The 23,567-nt window shown below is 30.7% G+C and overlaps 3 protein-coding genes across 3 annotated transcripts; all 3 read right to left on the bottom strand.

Annotated features, from left to right (window-relative positions):
* On the bottom strand, positions 1-4,375 carry LOC147803423 (uncharacterized). The gene has a single exon (XM_087151092.1). It carries the CDS (start codon positions 3,904-3,906, stop codon positions 253-255), a length of 3,654 nt encoding a protein of 1,217 aa, XP_087007218.1. The 5' UTR covers positions 3,907-4,375; the 3' UTR covers positions 1-252.
* A 5,847-nt stretch (positions 4,376-10,222) lies between these two features.
* On the bottom strand, positions 10,223-10,741 carry LOC147803422 (uncharacterized). The gene has a single exon (XM_087151304.1). The coding sequence runs from the start codon at positions 10,739-10,741 to the stop codon at positions 10,223-10,225; it is 519 nt and encodes a 172-aa protein (XP_087007430.1).
* An 8,612-nt stretch (positions 10,742-19,353) lies between these two features.
* On the bottom strand, positions 19,354-21,063 carry LOC122272883 (uncharacterized). The gene is made up of 2 exons (XM_043056918.3): positions 20,342-21,063; positions 19,354-20,244 (listed from the first exon to the last, which is right to left on the bottom strand). Exons 1-2 carry the CDS (start codon positions 20,414-20,416, stop codon positions 19,405-19,407), a joined length of 915 nt encoding a protein of 304 aa, XP_042912852.2. The 5' UTR covers positions 20,417-21,063; the 3' UTR covers positions 19,354-19,404.
* Between the last annotated feature and the right edge of the window lie 2,504 nt (positions 21,064-23,567).

The following is a 23,567-nucleotide window of genomic DNA, read 5'->3' as shown; positions in this document are numbered from 1 at the left end:
GCATAATCAACATTCATTAACATCATTAGTGACTAAAGAATAATGTCCGTGCGCAAGAGTAGTAATACCATCAGAGTTTATGTGCCTTTTTTGATCATTAAATGATAAAGCAAGTTTATTCATTTTTATCGACTGTATTTCGTGAAATTTCGATCGTATGAGATTCATTTCAACATGCTTTTGCTTTTTACTAAATAAACATTCTTTGTAGTCTTCAAATGTTATTTTATTTTTTAGAGTTTCTTTTTTAATTCATTTGTTTCTTTTCTCTGTTTTATCTTCTGTTTTATAAGCGTACATCTTCGCTTTTATACCCACATACTCCCTCATTATTTTACCTCTGTTTTCATCCTTCATTTTTCCTATAATTTTTTTGTTTACAAGGGGTAATCCATAAACATTATTTTTATCATAATCCGAGGTGTCATAGAGATGGATATCATTTTTCATATCTCTGTAAAAATCGTCTGTTTTCACTTCATAAATAAAGGAATCGGTATCTGTGTACATAAGTCTGACATTAGAACCGTACAAATGTTTCATGTGTTCATAATGGAATGAATACATTAAAACTTTCGAAAGTTCTAATATAGCCATTCCAACATGTATTGGTTTAAGGAATTTAACACTAGTTTTCTTTAAATGAACCGCCATTAAATTTTCTGTGAATATCGTGCGACGATCAAAATTTGATTTTGCTACTAGTTTCCTAGATTGTTCTTGTGAAGTGCATAATCGAATATCTACTCTCTTTCTTACGTTCTCCATAGTTTTTCCAAAAATACTGTTGTTCATTAATTTGTAATAATCTTTTTGAAAATCGTTTACGGCTTCAGTTCTTAATTTAGTATTAAAGTCTATATAACTTTTAAGCCAAGGTGATTGGGAAAACTTTAAAACGCGGTGTATTTTTTTCAAGACTAACCCTAACTTCAGATAAAGTTTTAAATTGGAATAATGAATAATATATCTTTTTTTCGATTCTAAAGTTGTTAAAAGTCGAGACTCTTTACAAGAGGGTGGAGGTTTGTTTTCGGGTGCTAGGGGGAAATCTGAGTGAACGTCGTGCAATGCAGATGGATAGTCAAGATCGACTTCTAATATGTATCCTGTGTCTGATTCATCTAACATTTGTTTAATATCTTCCTCACTAAAATCGGCATCACACCAAGTAAAATTTTTTAAAGGTAAATAACGACTCATTGCATACCCGTACAAATTATTTGCGTCGAGATACATTAAAAATTTGGACTCGTCGTCAGGATTAAAATCAGGCATATATTTATTGTTGGCTTTTGAATATCGATTTGAACACTGACTGATACCGCCACGCACACCTTTCTCAATAAATAGCAACATGTCGTAATCGGTTAATAATTCAATTGACACTCGTGTGTGGTACAACATGGCATCCCACGATAAGGCGGGGGATGTGTGATACCAACAAGGATCCAATTTGTATGTTTTCAAGCAGATATCTCTAAAAGTCTCAAAAACATCTGCCAATAATATAACATCTGTTTTGACATAAATATCAACATAATCACCAAAAGTTTTAAGTTCAAATGTTTGAAACACATTTATAGCGTGCTCGTAATCATTCTCACTTACTTCCTGTTCGTTTAGTTCATTATAAAATTTTGATCTAGATGGTAAATTCTTTTCATTACATTTTTCAATATCATCGAAATAGTCATACGGGAATACACCTTTTCTTAATAGTAACTCGATTTTGTTAGAGGGGAAATTTTGAAACATGTGTTTAAATTGATCTTTATTTAAATTTGCTATAAGTTTATCTAGACTTGTGGACATGAATTTAAAAGAGTCCAAAAATCGAATTTCAAATTTATTAGAGATCTTTTTCGAAAACGAAATATATTTTTCTTCGGTGTTGGGAATGAGAAAAATTTCTTTATTATCATAGCTCAATTCTTTTATAAAAATATGAGCATCGTATCCTGAGAGGTTATGAAAAAACACCGGTAAAAACTTTGGAGTTTTCATTGATAAGTTGCATCGATTGCAGCACGCTCCATTGAACTTTTGCTTCACATGATTATAGTCTCGAACTTTAACATTTGTAAGTGAAAATGTCTGATTGCAAACGTAACATTTATCGACACAATCGAATCGTCTTTGTTCATCTGCATTTAAAGGTTTTAAGGGTTTAGGATTGTTATAAATTTGTTCTATTTTTTGTGCTTCATTTTTAAGGGTCTCAATAAAAACTTTAGGGGCGTCTTTACCTCGATAAATTATGGGATCCTGATAGTACTCTCCGTCACAAGTAATATAAAAAGAAAAACTAACTGGAACATGTTTTTGATAAGGATTTGTAAAAGATGATTTAGGATTAGGAGAACAATTATGTATTTTTAAAGTTAAACACTCAAAGTCTGCATAGACTACAAAGGGGACTTTTAAAGCATGTTGAAAGTTTTGAAACTTTAAAAACTTACCTTCTTCAGTCGGCATTACTACTCTTGCTGGACTTTTCTCGTTACATATCCTACTATGTTGAAGAAGTTTACTCGCTGATTGAAAGCCTGTCAGACATCTTTTACAAACATGTGTCCTGTGTTGATGGTTGGACATTTGACTTGAAACTAAACGAGAAAAATTTTTTATCCAACAATAATGTCCCAAATGTTCTTTGATGGGGACAAATAAGAGATCGATGTGTCGTTCCAATACGTCATTAGAAATTAACAAGGGGAATATTTTTAAGTCTTCTCCGTAGGAATATATATTGATAGTTATATTGTTCAATTTAGAAAATTTTTTAATGTCACTTAAGGGGGTTGGATAAGTGACACCATGGAAATTCAAACTATTTTGATGGGTGACATAACTCGATGTTTTATTGATGTTATTAGCAGCAGGAAAAATCGCAGATAAAACAGACCATTTAAAGCACTGAGAGTCATTATTTTTGACGTTCACAACAGCATTGGTATCGACAATTTTCTTCGGTAACTCAACAAACGATGACGAGCCTCTAAAAGGGGAATATTTGTTAGTTCTTACTTCGAGTCTCAGTATCTCATCAAGACTCCAGCCTGAGTCTTTTTCCTCAAAATCTTCGCTTTCCTTTATGATTTTTTCAGACATATGATCATAAAGGCAATCCAAGTCTGTTGACACAAAAACTTCATTGTTTGAAGTCTTAAATTCAACATTTTTTATTTTTCTCCCTGTTTCGGTGTCTTTAAAGTAGATGCAATGAAGCCACTTGCTGACTTTTAATGCCTTGTATTTTTGAAGCTCGTGACTAAATATGTTTACACTTTCTTCCTTCTTTAAAACTAGAAACTCTTTAATGCCTAGAGCTCTATCATCGTTTAATAGATCAAATGTCTTATATGCTTTTTCGAAGGCACTCTTACTTTCTTTTGTAAACAATGTTGTTTTCGGCATAAGTATGGACATTTCAGAACGAGAAGATGACTCTAAATTTACAGAAACAGCTGAAGATGTTGAGGGTTGGTTAACATTTTTTGTAGTAATCCTGCTTACAGGAGGAGACGATGATCCTAAATCAGAAGGAGCGGCTGCTGAAGTCGAAGGTTCAGAAGTTTTCATTTCAGAAGGAAGCTTTTTCTTTGAAGATAGATCACCATCTTCCCTCTTTCTCTTTCTATCCATTTTTCTTTTGCAGTTTCCATTGTTTACGTGGTGTAGAAGATTGTCTCTTCGAGCAAATGTAGTTTTGCAAACTTCACAGGAAATTTTTTCCGAAGAATGGACAGTGTCCGCATGTCGCTTTAAATCACTTTTCCGCACGAATTTTTTATTACAATCCATACATGAGTGCACATGTTTCTTCTCGTGAACTTCTAAAATGTGTCTTTTCAAAGCAGACTTAATGGAAAAACATTTTCCACAAATTTCGCAAACCGACATCGTACTTTCATGAAATGAAAATCAAGCTATCGTGAAATGCATAGTTGTAGAATGAAAAGTTATCTACAAAATTTTAAGGATCATGCGCAGTACAGATATTCAAAGTGTAATTCAGATAGGTCATTTTCTCGCGACGTCATTTTTCTAGCTACGTCAGACTCCTCCCCCCCCCACTCTAAGAATCTTAAGCAAAATATAGATTTTCTATTCTTTAAACCTGAATCATATCTAGCTCACCCCTACTGTCAGTTAAAAATGTGTAATTATCTCCTCTCACCTGGTCTAACAAGTAAACTACTGTGTGTTAGTATTGAACTGATAACATAGTCAAAGCGTACAGAACAAGATAGATCGTGATATATTCGTCAAGCAACAACATTTTTATCTCGTTAAACATGAGTTTGCAAGTGACACACAGGTATATGGATACTATCATGTGAAATCACGCTGAGTTTAACTGGGTGGTGAATCATCATACACACCCTTACCACACACAATCAATTTTATCTTGTAAAAGCGTGTTTCTCTCTTTAGAGGTAGTTAACGCGGTAAAGAATGATGGTTATTATTGAACAAAGACGTATGAAACTAACAATGAGTTTTATTTTTTAGATAAGTCAAAATATATAAGTAAATAATGAAAGAAATATTTTAATTTATTACCATTGAAAATAATATTGAGTTATATTGAAAATTTATTGAGAATATTTATTTTGACATTTATTGTTGCAATATTCTCGTATAAATAGCTTTACCATAATCGATAAACTTTAGTATAGTCATGGACACTCTTAAATTAGTCCACTCGTTTTCGATGATCGTCTCAGGTCCATCAGGAAGCGGCAAAACACATTATATTAAAAAACTAATAGAAAATAAAATGATTAAACCCTTCCCGAAAGAAATAGTTTGGTGTTATGGTATTTATCAAAAATTATATGATGAAATTCGAAATGTTACCTTCCATGATGGTCTACCATTAAATTTGAATCAATATTCAGATGCATTGATTATCATAGATGATCTAATGAGTGAGTTAGGAAATGATCCCCAATTAACAAAATTATTTACTAAATTTTCCCATCACAGAAATTTAAGCATAATCTTTGTGGTGCAGAACATTTTTCACAAAGGGAAGGAAATAAGAGAAATATCCCTAAATGCTCATTATCTTGTATTATTCAAGAATCGAAGAGACCAATCGCAAATTGCTCATTTAGGCCGCCAGTTATTTCCCCGAAAAATAAAGTTTTTTCAAGAATGTTTTGCAGATGCTACGTCGAAACCATATGGATATTTACTTATAGATTTAAAATCGGAAACTGATGAATCTATGCGCGTGCGTACTGGCATGTTCCCGGGAGATACTTTTTACGTATATCAACCCCGCTAACTTCATTTAAGTAAATGATTCTTAAGAAGCAACATGTCCGCCGTCGTTATAGATTTCGAGGGATTTCAACAATTTTCAGGAAACTATATCATAAAAGAACTTGCCTTTCAGGCGGTAAATAGTAATTCCATCATCGGTAACTTTCATTTTCTTCCGCCATGTTCTTTCGAAGAACTTACTCGTCATCAGAAATTTCAATATAAATGGGTAACAAATCATATACATTTAATAGAATGGAATGAGGGAGAACTGCCATATTATCAACTACGCACAGTTTTGAACTTTTTATCAAATATGTTCACACATATTTATGTTAAAGGATTAGAGAAAAAAAAATTTTTGGAATTTTTAATCGGGAGAAAATGTGAAAATTTAGAAGATATTGGCTGCCCAAAAATTGATAAATTAGTTGCAAATTCAGACTCTTGTCCTTATCACACTCCTAATTTTAAAAAATGCGCACTCACTAAAGTGAAAGCTTTCGCAAGATTTTTGGAGTAACGATAAATACACTCGAATAGTAACTGCATCAGTCATTTGATTACAAGATGTCAGTGTGTACTCAACAAACTTTACAGCTCTTAAAATTAATTTCTAAAACCAAAAATTCTAAGTATCTTCTGAAAAAGTGTTCAAAAAGTGAGATAAAAACTTTGTGTGAATGTGTCTTAAATGTGTTGTGTGGAAATATACCCCTAACAAAAACTCAAAAAAGTCGTTTATCTCCGTTTAAAGAAAATTTGCGAAAACTTTCAAACAAAAAAACACCCTTATATAGGAAAAAGAAAATTCTCATTCAAAAGGGAGAAGGATTTTTATCTATTTTATTACCTGCTGCTATATCAGTTATTAGTTCTTTAATTCATGGAGCACAGTAAAAAATTCGTGCTAGTTCCAGAAGATAGGGTCCAAATTCAAGAACACTTATCAGAGTTGGATCAACAAATGAAAAATATTCTACAGAACAAATATTTAGCTGATCATGATAAAGCAGCTCTGTATTCGCAAGTGTTACAGAAATACACTAATTTTTCAATTATGAAACCCGATAAATCAGAACCTCAAACGGAACAACAGGATATTACAAATGTAGAGAATCCTGCAGATGCGTCTGCAGAAGAGGACTCTTCAAATATCAAAAAAGAAACAGAAGACTTGGAGGATAAAATTCTAACTGTAGTTCCAGCTCGATTTCAAGAAAAAGCTAAAGATATGTACCAATTTTTAAAAAATAATGAATCTCTCCTATGGAACAATAAAGGGGAGATTATTCATGAAGATAAAGCTGTTCCTGGAAGTAATATAGTAAATCTTATAAATGACTTTTTACGAAATAGAAAATCAGCTCCAGTGGGGAGAAATGTATTTTTGAAAACATTAAATGATGCTCAATTACCAGCACATTTTGATGTAAATAAAAAATTGTATAGTAAAAATAAAATTGTTAAGAAACCTGTAATGTATGCTCGCAGAAATGCCTGGTTGAAACTTTAAAAAAATAAATATTTATTGAGTTAAACTTTTTGTCTTTGTCATTATCTTCAAAGTTTTCTTTTCAGATAAAAATTTTATATTTAGAAGAAAAAAAAATCTTAAGTAAAATATGAAAATATTTAAGAAAAAGAAATAATAATAATAATAATTATAGATTTTGGTTTAATCAAAATCTTTTCGAGAAACTTTTTCTTAGGTATAATATCCTATCGAATTTTTTTTTTCTTTGTATATGAAAAATTTTAATCAAAATATTCTTTTTCTTGAATATAACTTCTTAAGTAATCATTTTCAAAATTATTTTTAAATATAAATTTTTCGAAAATAGTTTTTTCAAAAAAATTATAATTTGATAATAATAATTTTAATACAAATAAAAATGTTAGACTTTTTTCTAAAGTAAAGAAATAAAAATTAAACAATACAAAAACATACACAATTTTTAAATTTTATAATTTTTTATTTTATTTTCTAAACACAAATCTTACACCGTATCTTTTCTTTACAAATTGATACACTCGAAAATCATTAACATACAATTGATTTAAAATATGAAACATAGAATAACCTTGACAGCGTTTCAGTAGAAAATAAATACAATATTGACCACACACATTTGAAGTAGGTGATTGAAATATTTTAGAATTCCATTGTACAGTTGAGTAGTGAGATGTATTCATGCCGTAAAAGCTGGGTGGTCTACCATACGAGTCATATAATTCTAACTCTTTTTTCTTATTGATAAATATACCAAGCCAGTGAGTTCCGGGCTGTGAGGATTCGTCAGTGTTCATTATTGCACAGGAATTTTCTTGTAAAACCGGCAGGGTGTCTATAGAATAGATCCCTCGAAAATAAGGGGACGTTATCTTTTCTTTAGATAAAATATGAAATAGTTGTAATCCATCCATTCTTTAGTTTCCGAAATCGTACAAAATATTTCTTGATTTGTTTACTTCAATTAAGTTTTCAAACTCAGCGAAAATTATGACACATACTGTGTGTTCTAATGGTTTGTTGAACTTTAGTTCTAATCGTAAATTACTGTGCTTTATTAAATTTAAATGTTCTCCTGAACATAAATCCGGTGAAAGATTAAATCCGTATAATGTATTAGAGTTCTTATATTCTTCTCTGGAAATAAATATTCCTCTGTCTTGACCCATTCGATCTGTTCCAACAAATAGAGTTTGATAGGCACGTATGTATTGATTTTGAGAAAAATCAAGTTCCAAAGGATTGTGTGGTACGGGTTGTCCGTCTACATACACTCCGATAAAATTTAAATTAAAATGTTTAAATTCGTAGGGAGATTTTGCAAATGTTCCATGAAAAGCGTCATTTTCTACACATCCTACAATAATTTTTTTTGGCATTTGTCCTGAAAATATGTTATCTTGAATGAAAGACATGCTTCCTTTAGGAATCGAATACACTTTGCAAAGAACTCTATTAATAGGATATTTTGCACTTGTTTTCTCTAGTGCTTTAGCATGACCAAGAATAACTCCGGGGTTAACACGAACTTTTCGAATGAATAAGGAAACATGATCTAATACAACTTTAAAACCTTCAGATCCTTGTAAACAAAATTCAGGCTTGCTTCGTATTAATTTTATTTTCAAATCCACTAAATTAAGTAAGAGACGATCTTGATAAAATAAATCTGAATGAATACATCCAATCATTTCTACTGTGGCACTTTCTTTAAAAAATTCAGTTCTTTTCTTGAGTCCATCTTCATTATCTTTGTAAAATAATTCAGCTGTTAATTGAGAAGTTTTGCTATCATATCCATGGTTTAAGAGCGTCTCAATATACGCTCGATAAGGGTAGGTATTATTTGAATTAGAAACCACGCGATCATTTAAGGATACATCTACTTGAGAAAATAAAGAATGAAGAAATAAATTCACAGGTCCTATAGTATCATCTTTAGTGATAGCTGAATTGTCAGTTTTAACTATTTTCGCTTTCACATATAGTTGTGTTTGACTGAGATCTATTTAGTCTTCTCCACTTCCAGAAATGAGAAACTCCACAGGTGCGTTGTCGAAAACATTAGAAAGTGGATGAAATTGTATCCACTGCCCATCTTGAATAACTGTTTGAGTTCCGGGTAAATTAAAAAGTTCCAATTCCGACTTCACGCATTCGGGGGAATTTTTCAATAGAAATGTCATTATTACGGGTCGAATATATCGCGTCCACTCACTTTACGTGCTTTGGAGGAAATGATTGTTTTCTTTTTCTTACGCTTTCTTTTATATCCTCCTTTCCCTACCATTGACTGTACTTTATCGAGGGCTTTTTGTGTTAAATTCTTTCCGCTTTCTTTACTTCTAGTTTTTAGTGCTTCTTTAAAATTTTCTCCTGACAATACGTCCGACGCGACACGACTGCCTGTTATTAATGCTTCTTTTGCAACAGTTTTACCTCCTTTTACTAAAAAAGGTAATGCCGCTCTAAATAATCGACGAAATATCCCTCCGATTCCATAACCCTTTTGGAAATTAGCCCCTTTATAATAGACTAATCCCGAGCCAATTTGACTCGCATAATGGTCTTCAAACTTTTTAGTGCAGCAAACATATGGTGCATTCATCTTGATGGTTATATCATTAAATGAGGATACAATAATTGTGATATACTATTTATAGTATTTGCCTAAGACGAAAATGTAGTACTATAATCACTTTACCTCTTTCAAAGGGAACAAAATCACCTGAATTGAGTCTCAGCTCAACTTGAATAGTTTGGAATGAATGTCTCATTAACGGTAAGTATTGTGGTCTATCGTAATACTGACTAATCGTTTCCCCGTCTTCTCCTTTGATCCGAACGATTCGTAATAAAGGGGCTTGTATATCGCCTACAATTTGTGGTGAAATTAAATCTGAGTAAACGTAAAAAACGGAAAAGTTAGACAATGCATCTGCAGCAAATTCACTTTTCATGTTACCCGTTATGATTGTATCACGTTGAAATCCTAGCAATTCACCTAACTTCTCTAAATGAAGACTGCTACCCTCCACTGCTTTAATTTTTACTCGTTTCGTAGCTTTATTATAATGTAATGTAAACCGACTAGGATTTTTTGGTAAAGTGAGTTGTATAGCTGATACAATATCGAACATTGATTCATAACAACCCACGTCAATTGTTTTCTTAACAGTCGATGTGATATTGCCATTACTAATTTTATATAGAAAATAATTATTAGTTTCATTAACATTATACCATGAATGAGGATAGATTATTTCAGACAGTCCTACTTCCCATTGTCCATTTAAATCAACTGGAGCAGGTAATTGAGCCTTAAAATGAGATAATTTGTTTTCAGGAAAGAATTGCATGGAACTATCAGAAGGCAATGTTACGTAGAAAGACATTTTTGAAAATGAATCTGTAATAAACAAGTTCTACTATTTATACTTTTTGAATATCAGTTACCCAAGCATTAAATTTTTCGGGATAACCCATAAATTTAACAAAATATTCAGTTACTCCTCGTCTTTTTCTTATTTGAATCACTTTTTCGACAGGATAGAAGCCTGAATCTTTTACTTTTTGCAGTTCTGCTTCGTAGAAAGTACCTTTTATCTCCTCACCCCCCAAATCTTTCAATTTATAAACAACTGGAATTCTTTGCATGATTTCATAAATTTTAAAAAGTTCTATACTCCAATTTTGTTCATATCCCTTTTCAAAGTGAAGTTTTTTCTTACTTATGCGTACAAGATCACCAATTTTAAGTTTGGGTATTTTAGATTCCTCGTTTGTTGGAGTACCATACAAATTACGTAATACCTGTTTCATATTTTGTTTATTTACGGAAGCAGGTTCCATTTTAATCGATCGATGATAGGAATGATTATAGCTATATATTAATTTATCTATAACATCAATGTAATTCTTAGTATTAAATTCTGTGAAGTATTTCCACATTTTTGTTTTTAGCGTACGATTAAACCTCTCAACTATACTGGCTTTAGTTTCATTATTCGTCGAAAAATATTTGACATTCATATTTTTTAAATAATTCTGAACTATTTTATTTGTAAATTCTGTGCCAGCATCTGTTTGTAAAACTTTAGGCTTTCTTTTTTTAAAAATAGATTCTAGTGCAGACTTAACATTTTTTCCAGACTTATCTTTTAAGGGTATTGCCCACGCAAATTTTGAGAATATGTCAATACAGGTTAATAAGTACTTGTAGCCTTTATTAAACCCTGATAAGGATTGCATATCAGCCAAATCTGCCTGAAATTGTTTATCAATATCGTTTACAAATACACGATTTTTTTTGAATTTATGCTTAACCGGCTTGTGAAGTGTATAAGAATCTTTTTGAGTTAACCATTTTTTTATATCTTTTCTACTATATTTTCCTTTTAAAGCACGGTGTAAAGCTTCCGGACCACCGAAGCTACTTGGAACTTCGGGATTTCGGTAGAACTTAGCTAAATCTTGATTCATCTTTACTATGGAACAGAACTTATCTGAATGACTGTCTAATTTCATTCCCCTGCCATTTATGCTTAATTTTTTTAAAGTAAAATCGTAAACTGCTTCTGTTTTCAAACATGATATACAATATATAAGAACGAAATGTTATTTAAAAAAATAAATAAATAAATAAATAAATAAAAAAAAAAAACTGAAATATTGAACAAAATTTGTGTAAATTTAAATACTATTATTTCTATAATTAACCCTCCTGGCGTTTCCCCTCTCTCTTAGTTTCTTACTACAAGCGGCAGACACATTTTAGAAAGATGCCACGAAAAGTGTCGAGGGTCGGACAAAAGGTATGCTTTCCCCTTTCCACTTCAATTTGTGGTTAAAAGGGGTGATTATCGGTCTAGGAGGTCCAGGTGGGTCATGACAGTTTGATGGATGAATCGCGTATGTGATTCACTTTTCCGAAAGTCATTTTTGAACTGTGGTCAACATTGCACTTTCCTCTGAAATATCAAGCAATGAAGAAGACATTTTTACTGATAAGATTATTGCTTTTAGGTTAAATTACACTTTTTCTTGTCCTTTGAACTTTGACAATGATAACGTTGATATATAACATCAAAGGTTGTTATCAATATCCCCTGTGATGGTACTGAATAGGTTCTTTCTACTGATATTTTTTCCTTCCTAGCTCTTTTGACTTCTGTTATTTCCCAGATACAATTGCCAAGTTTTAAAAAAAAAATGTGCATCCTTTTTAATTTACTTCAGTTCTAAGTTCATGTAGGATGAGAACAATTTCGTTGATATACGTGTTAATAACAAATCATATTTACCTTTTTAATCCACATTAATGATATCTTTGAATTTAAAAAATAATTTATAGTACTTATATAATAGTACTATAGATGCGAAATATAACGTCAATTCAGTGGATATTATATTTTCATGTATAATGGCTCTTTTTCTTTGAGAGGGAGAAAAAGCTTTTGTTAAGCGCTACTGTTTCAAAACGAAATATCCATTTTTAATTCATCGTTTACGCGATTGAGTAAAAATCGTTAGGTATTCTAATAGAGATTTATAAAACTTCAAAAAATATGAATTTCTATTTACACTAGTAGTTATTAAGCAAAACTGCATTTTTCATTACATTTTTTCATAGTAAAAATAATATTAAGAATGAAAACATATCAAAATCTTATTAAATTTCGCATGCAAGGAATAAATATCAGTACAAGAATCATTGCAAGAATATTTTTTCAAGCAAAGGCGGGATCAGGGGAGGGGGAATTGCTCCCCTGTCGGGCATGCCCCCCCCCCTCCCACGGGAAAATTTTAAAGTCTCGTCCGGAAAATAGTCTGGTCACATTTTTTTCTAAATTATGTCAAAAATTCTTTTACAAATGCCTAATAAAAAAATTTTGTAGTTGACTTTTTATCTATTTGTTCTTAATTAGTAACAAAAATTAGTAAAATATATTGTAAATTCTATGTAATTATAGTTTCACTGCACTACCCATAACTTTACCTGTACATTGTCAAACTAGAGACTGGATGCGATTAGACATAGGTGAAATTGAAGACTTTTCGAAGTCCCATAGAAATCCTTTCCCACAGACACATCTTCATTTTCTTGGAAACTTATCTTTCAAACTGCTATTCTTTCTTCTGGAGAACTAAGAAAGGGGATACACAGGTCCTCTTCTTTGCGAATTCTTTTTTATGTAATGTGTTTATCAATGGTTTATGTGATCACATAATTTCTTTTTGAAATTTTCAAGCAAAATGAAAGTATAAGAACAAAATAAAAAAAATTTAATTTTTTAATCTTTTTTTTTTAAAAAATACTATTAATTGAGGAAAATCATTTACTTATTCGGATTCAAGGTTTATATTTTAATCAACGCAATAAATATGCAGTCGGAAAAAAAACAATAACAAAATATTTTTTATTTATTATCTTTTTTATCATTTTCTTAGTAGTAAAAAGATTGTTGATTGAGTCAGAAAAACAATTAAACTGTTCATATTCAATATCCTAAAATATATATTAATCAACCTAACAGATTCTCATTGACTTATTTTATGTACAGTGCATGAAATGGAAAAAGGGAACACCTTGATTAACTTTTGATTTAATCATATTTTCACGTACAAAGAATCAATACCATATTTTAAGTTACGAAAATAAACAGAAAAACGCATTCTGATCTGGATAAACATACAAGTTTGTCTATAGTTTCAGGTTTGTAGATCTTGCTATTTTATTTTATCCGTCGTTGAACAACCGACCCAATTTCAACTCCGTAGCCTTGTAATTTTGAACCAATCCAGAAGACCAGGAAACTCCTGGATAAGTACCCCCAGTGTTGTTTATTTGTTATGGGAACATGGGGGGCTTTGCGACTCGATAGATTTAACGTGCATCAGTCGCCATTTACTGCACAGGAATTTCAAAAATCGTGATTCAGAATTTTTCAACGCATATTATAAATATATTAAATATTTTATAACTATTTAAAACTATATTTTTTGCATGGAATTACCTTTGGAAAAACGAATTTTAACAATTGTATGAAAATTTTTTCGATTCAATCAAAAAGCAAAATCGGTCAAATAAGTCCTGAAAAATAAAAATAATTTTTTTTTTTTCGAAATTTGGTCCCCTAACTTCTTAATTTTTAGTGTCCATTTCTTGTGACTTAAAATTCGTAACTATGAAAGCAAAAACAAATTTAAATCGTAGAGGAAAGAATGTTTCGCGTTGACATGTGGTAAACAATAATCAATTAACTGTGTGAAAGGTTATTCGTTGCAGGCATATGCCAATATGTAAAACGCTTTTGCAGGGCGAAACAGAAATCTTGGTAGAAAGTGTGCTTTCAGCTTTGCAGTGAAACGAAAACATAGGCAGACAAACAGCAGCCATGTGTTGCAATTTTTTTTTAAAAATGTAAGTTAGTTAATATTCGTTTCTCGGAAGCAAATTTAAAATTTGTAAATTTAAAAATAATTACAAATTTCAGCTATATTGTTTGAATCTTATATTTTCAGCCGATGGACTTACTCTTTTTCTCAAATAGAGAAATTAGCATTTTGCCGGACATTGATGTTCACTTTAAAAGCATCTTTGAAAAGAAAAGGGAATCGCAAGGAGAAATTTTCGAAGTATCTTTGTATTTATTTACAATATATATTAGCATCGAGTCCCCTGATTAAAATAGCCCTTTTTTTGTCCGTAAAATTATACAGTGTAACAATTAAAAAAAATAGAAATTTTGCAATTTTATGGGCATAACCATTTCGAAGTTCCTTCGAAACGGGGCATGATATATTTAGATAGAATACGTGGATGCAAAAAATGTACTTAAAACTTTATTTGAAAAATATTTAAATGAGTCAAAAGTCAATCGATGAATATAAAAATAACATTTTATATTAAAATATTCTTTAAATGTTTTGTTAAATGTGCATGAAATTTCTGATTTTTATTATCGAATAATTTTTGCTTTATGAGAGTAAGAAGTGTCGAATTTTTTTGAAACAGCGGTTACTGCTACAACTATTCTTCATTACAGAAGTAATTTTTACGATTACAATGTATGGTAAATTGCACCATACAGTACAAAATATATCGATAACAGAAAAAAAAATTAGATTTAAATTTACATTAAAAGGAATCTGCACATTATGGGTATCAATATTACTGATTTTAGATTCTTAGAAACACACTTGAAAAAAATGTAAAGTATAATTAATTTAAATATTTTGAATTTGTTTGAGCCCCCCAGTCGGGGGAGACTTGACCCCTTGTCGGGCAGAGTCTGGCGCCATCCTTGATTTCAAGAATTAATACATTGATTCTTTGCTATTTTGTCTACTGCTTTAATTTCGTGTGAATGATTTTTACAATATAAATCAAACAATATATATTGTAAAAAAAGTACGTCACAGTAACAGAATTTAAATATACAAAAATAAACATATTTTTAAAGATTTTTGGTTGTATTGATTTAGTATAATAAATATCAATAAAATTTTTTTCATGAAAAAAATTAACTCTTTGCACCATGATGACCTATAGAATCAGTTATTCCAAATATGTTTCTGAGACACCATTTAGAAATATTGTCTCAGACTCAAAGGTAAATAACTATATTTCTAGCTGACAACACTAATTTTTTCCGCCTATAGAATAGAATACAGTGCATGCAAAATCGGAAAAAAATCGTTGCTCTGCTTTTCTTTTTCTGTGAAAAAAACTGACAATAATTACAACCTGTAAACATGACATAAAAATACTTTGTCATAAAAAAGTACTTCGATTATGCATTATTCAAGGTGCACACCTTTTGTGTGGCAATTAAATGACATAGAAAAGAATTACACAAAAAAAAGGAAGATATTTTCAAAATTGGAAATGGTAAATAGAATGAATATGGGATTTTATATTTTTATTCGTTAGTTTATATATTCATTACTTTATATTCTTATATTCATTAGTCTATATTTAATTTTTATAAGTAGGATATGTTTGCTTTTTTTATTTCTTTATAGAACCTAACTTAGCTGGAAAAAAAATTGAAAAAAACTTATGTGTATAAGTATAAAAATCTATTACAATATAAATATTGCTTTCCCCCGAATTCCATTCTTTCATCCCTCTTCAAAGTCAAGAGATAGGAAATGACTGACGTATAATAGGAAATGAGCTATGGGATTGCAAATTCAGGTTTTTAAGTCGAACGTCATCGAACTAGTCACTCCTTCTATTCAGAATAGATAAGGGTAGGATTTCTTTTCTAGGGGGGTGGCGGAGTAAAAATTTTGACTCAAAAGGACAACGAGTTAGGAAAGAATCTCGATTTCAATGTAAACAGTGCAATGTCACTTTGTGTGTTGTACCTTGTTTTGAAGTATATCATACAATTGAGAATTTGTAATTTTTACACATGTTTAAAACATAATACAACTGATATTTTAATTAACATTAACCTGTTTAACATTTTCTCATTTAAATAAATATTTTATTGCATAACTTCGTTTGTATTTTATAAATACTATTTAATTGAATAAAGTAAGCTATATATAAATGAATTTTAATGAAGTTGCTATATTTTGTATTTCTAACGAGGTTATCAGTATAATTTTATCTTTCATCTAATTTTCTTTTTTCTTTTTAAATTATTACTAATACATTTAAGCAGATCAAATTTAGGAATAAAGTTTTCGGGATCTTTAGCTTCAAATTTGCAAAAAAATAAAAACTTATTGCACTACTTTTGTAACATATCAACTAATGAAAAGTTGCAATAACATTTTTTTTTTTTAAAATTACATTTTTTAAAGAAAAAAGTATTATACGTATTACTCTATGGTTTCAAATTATATGTGCTAAGAAATATTTCGTGTAATAAAACTTGCCTCCCTGTCCACTATATTTACTATTTATAAGAGTAACACTTTAAGAATATTTTATTTATAGTAATTAGCAACGTATTTAAGGAGCTTGTGGGTTATGGATATACTTGAGATTATGGTAGGGCGCAAGAACTTGTTATCACTTAAAAAAAACATATAAGAGGTTGCATTATGCCTTATAAAATAAATTGCACCGTCATTTATGAATTCAAAGATATACAATTCCTAAGAATGAAAAAAAAAACATCATGTCTTTCATATTTATTCCCAAATATTATTATTATTCATCCTAAATTTATTGAAGCTCTTATTTTAAGTTTTATTATTTTCTTGCAGTCGAGAATTTCTCGAAAAGAATCTCAGAAAATACAGTGACAAATCTTCTCTGCATTTCACATTTCGCTAACTTAATGCAACACGTTCTGCTTATTACAGTACGTCCATTTCTTTTAGATCATCTTTCATAGTATTTTTGATCATAAATAGAAAAGAAAGCGATAGGCGAAACTCACTTCATCCGAACACTTATAAGCGGAGTCTAGATTATATTTACATCACAATAAAGCTTGTTTATTGCTCATTTCAAATGAAACTTCTAAAAACGATTTCAATAACTCAACAAGATCATCACGTAACTAGAAGTATCATTTACTTTTGTATTTAGACCGTCAATAGATGAATATTCTAGTACGAATGACAGTACTGTAATACTTAATTTTATTGTGTTAAATTAATGGAATATTAGGGGGAGTGGAAAGTAAGGTCATTTCGGTGCAGTTGGTATTTGTTACCAAGATTTTATTTTTAATCAACACTGTATTCACCCTCGTTATCAACAACTTTCAAATTCCGGATTGTTTAAAATGTATATCGTAATGTGAGTGACATAAAAAATTTAAAATTTATTTGATTATTTGCAAGGATGGAAAAAAATGTTTGGTATATTAAAACTCACTTAGTTATTTGAAGTTTTAACAACTTGTAATTTTTTTTACATAATTTATTAAGAAAATTTAAATTTATTATTAAACTTAGTTGTTTTTACTGAAACAAGCTATAAATCGTTTTCTTTAAAATGTATATCGTAATGTGAGTGACATAAAAATTTACAATTCATTTGATTATTTGCTTGGATGAAAAAAAAAATATTTGGTATATTAAAACTCACTTAGTTATTTGGAGTTTTTAACAACTTGTAATTTTTTTTTATATAATTTATTAAGAAAATTTAATATTAAACTTATTTGTTATTACTAAAACAAGCTATAAATCGTTTTCTTTAAAATGTATATCGTAATGTGAGTGACCAAAAAATTTACAATTCATTTGATTATTTGTGGGGATGGAAAAAAAAATATTTGGTATATTAAAACTCACTTAGTTATTTGGAGTTTTAACTGCTTGTAATTTTTTTTAATATAATTTATTAAGAAAATTTAAATTTATTATTAAACTTATTTGTTTTTACTAAAACAAGCTATAAATCGTTTTCTTTAAAATGTATATCGTAATGTGAGTGACCAAAAAATTTACAATTCATTTGATTATTTGTGGGGATGGAAAAAAAAATATTTGGTATATTAAAACTCACTTAGTTATTTGGAGTTTTAACTGCTTGTAATTTTTTTTTAATATAATTTATTAAGAAAATTTAAATTTATTATTAAACTTATTTGTTTTTACTAAAACAAGCTATAAATCGTTTTCTTTAAAATGTATATCGTAATGTGAGTGACATAAAAATTTACAATTCATTTGATTATTTGCTTGGATGAAAAAAAAATATTTGGTATATTGAAACTCACTTAGTTATTTGGAGTTTTAACAGCTTGTAATTTTACTAATTTAATAAAACGTATTTCCAAATGAAAAGAATTTCGATTTCCTCTCTATCCATGAAAATGTTTCAATATCATTAAACTAAAGTACAAATAAAACTAGTGTCATAGGTGACGGGATTTTAGACAAACGCTGAGAAAGTCCAGAACATTACATGAAGAGGAGAGAATGTTTTTAGAGTTAACTTCAATTGCAAGAATTGTTTTGAAATATATTTTGTAAGCAAAAAAAAAAAAATTTTTTTAAAAAACAATTAATTACTTTAACTAAATTAGTTAAATATTATAGAAAATTGGTAATATTAAAAATTCATAAATTAGTTCATTAAATATTACATTATTATTTAGAGAAGAAATAATTTGCTGCAATTTACACTAAAATTAAATGAATTTTCGAAAATTATTTGAAATTTAAAAATACAAAACGATTTAAAACATTTAAAGATTTAGTATAATAAATTAAGCAATAAATATTGAATAAAATTAAATCTATCGAATAAGTTGAACAAAAAAAAAAAACCTGTTTATTAAAGGTAAACTTTTAGTTTGAGTGGGGGTTCAAAAATCAAAAAGAATGCAAAATATTCACATCTATTCAAACAGAAATACTATAGCACAGTGAGTGATTTACGATGACAGCTTATACGCCTCTCAATTTGTGAGCAGTAGGAGGTTGAGGGGGAAGGAAATATTCTAGAGGAGAAAAAGACGGGTTCGCCGCTCCAGAGGCAGATCGTGAACCCGTGAAAACACGGGCAAGCCGCTTTTAGCAAGGAAATGAAGCCCGTAATATAACGGGCTTGACGCCAGGAGGGTTAAAACAAACATAAGTATATACAAAACTATTTATTTAAGACTTGTATAAGTGTAATACAATATTGTTTCTTAACATTCATCATTATAAAATTCAAAAGTGTCTTCGGGGCACATGAAATTTCTCGCTTCTCTAACAGCTAAATCTAAACGTAGATTTTTAAAAAAATCAGTAGTTACATAGTATATAGGTTTCATTAACAAAAAGTTTTGATTTTCCCATAAATTGGAATAGAAACTCTCCGCAATTTCCATTTCCTCAAGCGAAAGTACATAAGAATTAAATGTCTCTTCACTATTAGCCCACAACTCCTCGGCCATCATTTTTGGTTCTTTTAAACCTTTTTCAACAAGAAGGTTACAAATTGACTTTTTCATTTCTGTTTTTAAATGTGCTTGGCCGAGGCTATTGTCTGAAGAAGGGGGTAATTCCTTTTCTATTGGACCTTCATGATAGTTTTTAAATGCATCTAAAAGATTCATGCATCGAAATACATGATCTAATACACTGGCTGCTATATCATTATAACATTTAATCATTTCATCCCACTGACCACGAGATATTGAAATTTCTTTAAAAAACACTTTTTTATCAAGTCCATATTCAATACGCTTAAAACAAAAGTCATTGAAATTCTCACTTGTAATTTGGATTTGATTTTCTGGCGGTAACAGTCCATGAGGTAACTCCTGCTTCGAGTCTGGAACCTTTTTTATTCCCATTATGTACTCAATCCACCATGGGCGTAAGGTGATTCCATTCTTAGTCGAATAGTAGAATTTTCCATGTTTCTTGTACTGTCTAATATGAACTGTAGCATTACCTTGAAAAGTAGTTGCAATCACAAAAAAATCATTTCCTATTGGAAATACTCCTTCTGGAATATGATCCTCAGAAAACTTTCCATTGCTCTAAAGAAAATACAATAAAATGCAATTAGTTTTACAAAATAAACATTAACATATAGTCAACCACATGTATTAAAATGTACTGAATATTGTTACTTACATTTGAAACTTCAGTTCTTGACTTTTTGCTAATATTCTGTGTAGATGTATCCTGGTTTAATTTTCGTTTTTCCATACTTAAATAAATTCAAACAGGATGGCTAAGTAAAATACTTTAAAATCTGAATTATAGAGAAACACAGTTATGTACATACACCAATCACTAACAGTCGCACAACTTTTAACTTAAACTAAATTCCTTATCAATCAGGTTCCGTTGCCAACAATATAAACAGAAGAAGTAAATAACCAATCATATAATCCATACCAATCATTTAACTAAAGTAAATACTGAAAGTGAAAAGAAGTGAAGAAATTTATCGTACGTCATACGTTTAACAAGTAATGACAGTTTTTATCAGATCCTGCAGGATATAACAAGATAATACCCGATCGGATAACATCATCTAGCAATGATTAGGTGTTGCCATTCAGTAAATAAAAATAAAAGCGTTGCCACAGCTAAGAAGTACAATAAATAAAAATCTCACTAGTTCAAACTATTTTAATTTGATAATTATGTGTTGCCATTTTAAAAACCTAGAAAAAAGAAACTAAGATTTTCTTCATGACCGTCTGCGAATTTACACGTCAAACTTTAACATGTGCATGGTCATTGCTGTTGCCACCCAGAGAAAATTATAATCGCATCAATACGGGTAGAAATAGTCATTTAATAACTGTCAATGATTAAGTGAAAAACATATCGATTAAACTAAAAGGTGATATCGTAATCGACCCCTTTTAATTCATACACGTGTTCAATATACAAAGGTTTAACTTATTTACACATATCTGACCAAGCAATCGTAGGTCAGTGGTTATGATATCCAACTACTGACCCACGAGTGCTTTTTTGATTGGCATGAGTTCGATCCTCAGTCTGAATTATAATTTAATAAATAATAAAACATAATTAAATATTAAAATAGATTTAAAATTATTTTTATTTCTAAAATTTCCACATAGATGGCGTCACCAGCATCAAACATCTATAATGTGCAAAAATTAGTAATTATTTTAATCACTAGATGGAGCCACGAGTATCTCCGCCTGCACCGCCTGTTTATTTTGAAAACCGAAACTAGAATGTGTTGCCATCTTTTAATAACAAATCTAAATTAATGAGTGTTGCCAACGCTAAGAAATAATAATGAAATCAAAACTAAAACTAAAATAAGAAATTCAAGCGGACAGAAATAAGAAATTATCTAGTGTTGCCACCGGAAGTCAACAATTTTGGAAACCGAAACCAAAACTAAAACCAGTGTTGCCACCGGAAGTTAATAATTTTGGAAACCGAAACCAAAACTAAAGCAGGAGGGAAACAACTCAACTCAGCAGCAGGAGTAAAACAATTCAACTCAACTCGACCGCCTGCGCCTGTTAACAGACCATCGGCTGTTAACAGACCATCTGTTAACAGACCATCGACTGTTAACAGATACTTCATTTCAGGTTTGTCGCTTAAAAAATCCCTAAGTCACATAATATTTATTGACCGCAATTATTTAAGAATTTGCTTTTTTCTTTTGATTTTGTCACCGAAATCTCGCATTGCATTTAAATGGCCTAGAGCAAAAGGTTTAAACTCATGTCGAGTCCATTTTTGAATTGCCCCCCTTTACAATCAAATTGCCCCCCGGTGGGGAGTGGGTCCCACGTTGGGAAACACTGCACTAGAGGGTTCGGGAATTTCGCAAATTATATAGAAAAATTCCTTGAAGGAAGATAGTAACGCCTACTTTTTAATATCGTAACCAGTAGAATGATGCTTTAACGTTGCATTTCATATCATACTTATAATTTTTGATATTTAGTGGTGAAAAAATTACTTAAAATGAAAAATACTAAACTAAAAGTAACTTAAAAATCGCCCCGTATTTCAGGACCGGAAAGTATAAAAACTGAGCCGAAAGCGGAGGGTTAAAACATCCCAAAGAGTTGATGAGACTCCAAATTAACTCAGATGAGAATATCGTTGCTCGGACATCCGAAACTGTTGCATTCGAACATAGCGAAAAATATTTGGTTTTATTTGAAAATACACACAACCAGACATATACCACGGATCCAATTTTGATCACTTACTGTAACACTGCATTTGCCAATGGTGCTGTCTGTTAATTTTCACTTGATTTTCATTTCAGATAGTATTTGCGCTCATGCAATCCTTTATAACAGCAATCACCAAATATTAGTTGTTGTTGTTAATTTGCGTGGCACTAGAGCTGCACAATGGGCTATTGGCGACGGTCTGGGAAACATCCTGGAGGATGATCCGAACACATGCCATCACAATTTTGATCCTCTGCGGAGGGGATGGCACCCCCGCATCGGTAGCCCGGCGACCTGCGCGCGAAGTTGAGCACTTTACGGTAGCACAGTTTAACGAGGACCAATATAGCACACCCTCGGTCCCAACGCAGACTGACCCAAGTGGTCACCCACCCGCACACTGACCGTAGCCAGTGATGCTTGACTTCGGTGATCTGCTGGGAACCGTGTCTTAGTCCACTGCGGGACCCAAATATTAGTCAACAGACCACTTGTGAAAGAATTGTTTGCGCTCGCGAAATAACTGCTATCGAATTATGATTTTTCTTTTGGCAGCATTAGTCAACTTTCCTGCCTCCCCTCCCCCTGGAGTAAAGTAACACTGGTTGAATATTACTTTTATGTAATTATTTCAAACACGCTTTAGTGAACTATTATTATCATTTGATTTTTCTTCCTCCTAAATAATTGATATGTTAAATAAAAATTTCACATATCAACCAGGCCCTAGTTTCTTAGGACAGGACAGGTTGGAATCAGCGTTACGTCAACTACCCGCTGACGCCCAGACAAGGCGCTTCTCTTAAGAAACCAGGCCTTTAGAGCTGAAGCTACGATTTCCCCCTTCATGACGTCACGCCGCACACAGATCTCGGAGGTCGTACGCAAAGATACTATGAAAACTTTGCATCATTCTCTCTGTAAAAATAAGTTCCACCTTTTTTTTTTTTTTTTTTGATATTAGCTTTCAAACTTTACATAATTAACACATTATTTCAGTTCAAAAAAAGTTTCTTGGCCATAATATTAAAATAAATACCATTCAAAACTAATAAAAATATTTTACTGGTTGTCGTAAATGAGGCTATAAATACTTTATTTTAAAATTTTAACTTTCATTGCTAAAAAAAATTAAAGCATATATCGATACCTTTTTGGCTATAAATTGT

The sequence above is a fragment of the Parasteatoda tepidariorum genome, chromosome 9 (genome assembly GCF_982258835.1).
Source record: "Parasteatoda tepidariorum strain Cologne lab strain chromosome 9, Ptep-v5.0, whole genome shotgun sequence".
Classification (NCBI taxonomy): Eukaryota; Metazoa; Arthropoda; class Arachnida; order Araneae; family Theridiidae; genus Parasteatoda; species Parasteatoda tepidariorum.
The sequence above is the reverse complement of the archived record's forward strand: the minus strand, read 5'-3'. Positions and strand labels throughout refer to the sequence as shown.